The sequence below is a fragment of the Montipora foliosa genome, chromosome 9, assembly GCF_036669935.1.
Source record: "Montipora foliosa isolate CH-2021 chromosome 9, ASM3666993v2, whole genome shotgun sequence".
NCBI classification, from domain to species: domain Eukaryota; kingdom Metazoa; phylum Cnidaria; class Anthozoa; order Scleractinia; family Acroporidae; genus Montipora; species Montipora foliosa.
Genome location: NC_090877.1, coordinates 40,313,557 through 40,318,556, shown reverse-complemented (window position 1 = coordinate 40,318,556; position 5,000 = coordinate 40,313,557). Strand labels below are relative to the sequence as shown.

Below are 5,000 nucleotides of genomic sequence, written 5' to 3'. Positions count from 1 at the left end.
ACACGGCTGTTGTCCGAAACAAGCTATATCTAGGAGCTATATTTCAGCTTTGAACTGTTCTCTGATGTCAGTTCGAATTTTTGGCCAAGAGATAAGAACATAGCAGTCAAACAGTGTTAGAAATAGCTTTCCGATACAGCACTAGTAGATTTATTTACGTCCTTTTAAATCCTTCAAGTAGGCAATCTCTTCAAAGGACATATCAACTTCAGTAGCCGATGTCACAGCCACCTTCCACTGAAGGCTACTGATTAATTAAAATATTTCAAAATGAAATACGAAATTGAACGATTTTGCGGAAGCAACGCCATAATAGGTATGCCGGAACACGTTTTGTTGAGATATTAAATGAGACGCTTAACGGCTATTGTTACGCGAATAGACCTCTTGACTACCGTATTTTATTTTGCTATTTTATTTTTAAGGATAGACAATTGGGGTCCTGGGGAATTTAAAGGACGCAAAAGTATGTCACGCAATCGACAATAACGCTCTGCTTTCGGACTCGTCAGCTCCTGAGCATAAGCTCAGTTGCGACGCTATAACAGATCTACGTGTGTCACAGATGTCTTAACAACTTATTAATGAACTGCAGCGTTTGTTACATTCAGATAGAATTCTAGGTAATTTCGACGGAGGAGTTTGAAACTTTTGGATCAGTTCTAGTTTAGACAACTGTGAACTGCACCCGATTATAAACAGCCGCCATCGGCTTAATTCTGCCGCTGCAAGACAATTCATGCTCCTGTCCGACGCAATTATACAATGGTAAGTCAGATTCATTCTTAAATTAAATGTGGAATGAGAAAATTAGTTAATATGGAGCGCTCATATCATTGTAACCGATGCGACTAGTCAATGTAAACAAACACTCTGAGGTCAATTTTAGGTCACTGAGCGCACAATTTCTTCGAAGTGATCTACTCATTGTGAAGCGCTCCCTAAAAAACCCAACCAAAATTTTAATGTACGTTTAAAAACTATATCTCAAGGTTTCAAAACCAAAATTTGGGGCAATTTGGAGAATTCCCATAACCGGGGGCTCGATTTCATTTTCGCACTCATAACGTCTTACCAACTGGCCATTTTGATTGCACTTAGCAAGCGTTGATTTTACACTTCAGAACCGGAGATATGTTGTAAATAGGATGTTAGATGTCCATTTTATAGGAATTAAGTGCTAGATTGCCGATGGCTTAACATGTCTGGTTACGCGAAGCAGATTTTCGGTCGGTCGATTTTCCCTTGTGAGGCGGCTAGTTTTAGGCGTCAGACGGGCGAAATCCAAACTCTCAAATAATTTCGCAAATCGGCCGTATTTCGGAAAATAAACCCCAGGAGGTTTGTAAACTCGTTAGTACCTCTCTATAGACCGAAAATGAGGGTAGGTTAGGTTTTCGATTGTGGCCATGAATTTTCCGTTTTGCTCGATTTTCCTGTGCATTCTCTCTTAATAAACACTTTCGTTGCGATTAGCTTCCGGTTGTTATTAGTTTTTTTAATTACCATTTCGTAATTACTGTTTTGCACCAGTTACTTACACCGTTTGCTGTTCATTTACGCAAAATATACATTCATGTACGTCAACAGTTGAAACTATACGGCAAATATACGTTTATTAGTACTTCCATGAACTTCATTAACGCGAACGAACTTTCAATAACGCTATTTGCATATGCAGTAACATTCAATAGCATAAACGGATAAACAATTGCACCTTTGGACAATCACAGGTAACAAATATACTTTCAATCTCGCGCAATGGTTAATCATTAACTCCATTAGAAAATAAATTGCATAGTATGACAATCAATGGCTATTAGAGACATACAATAATGCAATTTCCATAGCGACGCACAATCAATTGCACCTTCATACAATCGTTTAATCGAAATGGTCAATCATTAACGTGAACTGACAAACGTTGGTATTTTTCGAATAAACAATAGGAAGAAAAAAACACTCATTAGTGTCATTCATCGTAGTTATATGTATTTTAAAATACTGAACAAAAATACAAGAGTATGTACATTATCATTTAGGTTTTGTTATTTTTTTGCACAATCTTTTGCTGGAGCAGATATAAAATGAAGAACACTGATTTTACACGTACAGTACTGTAACAAACAGAGTACGCTATATGAACAAGTACAGTACATGTACATGTAGACTCTGTTCAAGTAAGATTCTGTTTCTTGGTGGCATGATTTTCTTCGGTTCTTTCTGTGTCCAATGCGTCTACATGTACTGTACAAAATCTAAATGATAATGTACATACTCTTGTATTTTTGTTCAGTATTTTAAGTAAACTAGTTGAAATAGGTGAATGTGAATGTGAATGTCAAATGTGCATTAAGTGGTACAGTCCGTCAAAAGAGCTGCCTGAAGGCAGTGGCTGTGCACAGATCCTTTCAAAAATCATACTGTCTGCACGTTGACATCCACATTCTTTGCGCACTTCTTTAAGTGGTGATCACGACTCAGTCCATAGACCGGCTGAAAAGTGCATCCAATTTTTAGCCACTGAATAACACCAGGATTAGTATGACTTCCACAGGCTGTAATACAGCAACGAGTTAGTCCATATACTGACAGCAATAATAAATTATACAAGATTTTCTATTTTACCGGTAATGATCGCCTTTTATCTGAAATAAAGTAACACATTCTAATTGAGGCACATTTAAAAGCAACTGATGATGATTCGCAGGTTGAAAGTTCCAAAATTTGCATACCTTCATCTCCTCAAGAGGACCTTTCCATGTGCAGCCATGCGACTCCTTAAAGTGGCAGAACACATTATGATGCAAAATTTCTTTCTTGGCAAAGTTGTCTGCAAAAAGCTATGATTAAAAAGAGGGGGATTATAATTAGGATATCACAAAAAACAACTGCTTGGTAAATAACAATTAATTTACACTTTCAAAGGTAAGTTTTGTCCTTTACGTCTTTGATTCTTGAATAACGCACAGGCTAGGTTGACAATGGGATTAACTGACATGGTTTGTCCTTGTCCAGTCTCCTCTTGCTGCATCACTTTCATTTATTTAAACACCCCATTGGCTTAGTTCATTAGTGGGCATTAAACTCAGTCAAACATTTTCATGCCATAATGTACAAAAAATAATTCTCAAGGTGGTGGTTTCTGACAATAAGCAGTTTAAGTTTTGAAAAGATCAAAATGACGGGAATAACTATTATTGTAAGGATTTACAAGGTCTTCTGTGTGAACTGGCTTTTAAGAAAGTTCATTGCCTCTTTTAAGTGCATGCAAAAGTAAATTCTGATTAGTCAGCCTGTACGTAAGGAGTTCTATAAGAAACATACCACACTTGAAAAAAGGATACTCACCTTCAATTCATCCAATTCTTCATTACAAATGGGACAAATGCGATCAAATTCCCTAAAGTAATAAGAAAATTAAAGTAAACACCAATAAATAGGGGCATGAACCAAACATAAAATAGTAGAATGTAAGGCATTCCCTTTGAAATAACTCAAACATTTGAAAATAATTATGGTCTAGAGCACAGAAGGGTTCCAATAACCTTTACCGTCACTTGCAACTACCTGTCCACACGCGTGACAAAACATGTTCTGCCAGCCAATCAAAATTCAACGTTTTGAAACTCAAACTTCAAAGTTTACCCGCCCACTTGGAAACGTTTTGGCGCCAGTTGCGCAAATGATCGTAGGTGATTTATTTGCCGTTTGGCAAGACATGGCGTTACAATTATTAAACTAGGTAGGAATTTCAAGCAAGGTGTTCAAAACCTGCAAAAGACAAAATGCCCGTACGTGTTGCTAACTTTGCTTCCGGTGAAGTGTTTGCAAAGTGGCGCCAAAACGTTCCAAAGTGGGCGGGTAACCTTTGAAGTTTGATTGTCAAAACTCTGAATTTTGACTGGCCGGCAGAACATGTTTTTGTCAAGCGTGTGGACAGGTAGTTGCAAGCGACAGTAAATAGAAATAACAACAAGAAAAATTAACCCTAACCGCAAAGGTTAAATCTTGCAGGTATGTCTCGGCAGAAACTCATGCCATCCTCAGGACAAGTGTCCCCATCACTTCAGATATAATTAGATTATATTCTACTTGTATACGGCTGAGTCTTTCAATTTGCGTCTCAGTGACATATCGTTTCCCGGAAAAACTCCACGCGTGCATGCGCAATGTTGGTCAATGACCAAAAGAAATTGGTGTCTGACATTTGCAGACTGCAGACTGCCTACAAATAGCACTAATAAACATTATTTAAGTCTAAGCACCCATTTCAAATAGCGCTGATAAACATTATCTAAGTCTAAGAACCCGTTTTAAAACGGTGAGCTTCACCGCGCACCGGTGGCTCAGTTGGTTGAGCACAGGGCTGTCACGCGGGAGGTCGTGAGTTCAACTCCGGCCGGACCAACACTCAGGGTCTTTAAATAACTGAGGAGAAAGTGCTGCCTTTGTAATTACATCTGCAAATGGTTAGACTCTCTAGTCTTCTCGGATAAGGACGATAAGCCGGAGGTCCCGTCTCACAACCCTTCAAATTATGTTCATAATCCTGTGGGACGTAAAAGAACCCGCACACTTGTCGTAAAGAGTAGGGCATGTAGTTCCCGGTGTTGTGGTCTGGTCTTTCTGGTCTGGATAGGGTAGGGTGGAGCACCTCGCATAGGACCTCGAGTCCTGTTCGTGCTCCTTCCCTCTGGGCAGGTTTGCCCAGTAGAAAGAGACAAACCGGATGTCTCGTAAAAACATAATTGTGATTTAGGGTTAGTCTGCAGTCTGCAGTCTGCAGTCTGCAAATGTCAGACACCAAAATGAAATCTCCTTTGGTGACTCTTAATCAAACCAAAGGATTTTCCTTGTCGTGAAGAGATAATAATCTACTGGCCAACAAAGAATAGCGACATCAAATAAGCCGTGAGTAAGTGTGACATGACTTAACTACGCCTTTGTAAGAAACCAGACTTCAGACAAAAGCTGTAATAACTTTTCCAACGCTCGAT

General features: G+C 38.9%; 1 protein-coding gene and 1 long non-coding RNA gene across 2 annotated transcripts in view; one reads left to right on the top strand and one right to left on the bottom strand.

Moving 5' to 3' along the window:
• Positions 1–5,000, bottom strand: part of LOC137971324 (TNF receptor-associated factor 6-like) — a 35,919-nt gene that overhangs the window by 16,345 nt on the left and 14,574 nt on the right. Inside the window, exons 2-3 of the mRNA XM_068818151.1 lie at positions 3,352–3,403; positions 2,736–2,843 (exon numbers count right to left, since the gene is read on the bottom strand). Coding sequence (XP_068674252.1) covers positions 2,736–2,843; positions 3,352–3,403 — 160 coding nt within the window. The remainder of the gene's footprint in view (positions 1–2,735; positions 2,844–3,351; positions 3,404–5,000) is intronic.
• Positions 507–5,000, top strand: part of LOC137971328 (uncharacterized) — a 10,093-nt gene continuing 5,599 nt past the window's right edge. The window contains exons 1-2 of the long non-coding RNA XR_011116994.1: positions 507–768; positions 2,711–2,928. This is a non-coding gene — a long non-coding RNA (uncharacterized lncRNA). The remainder of the gene's footprint in view (positions 769–2,710; positions 2,929–5,000) is intronic.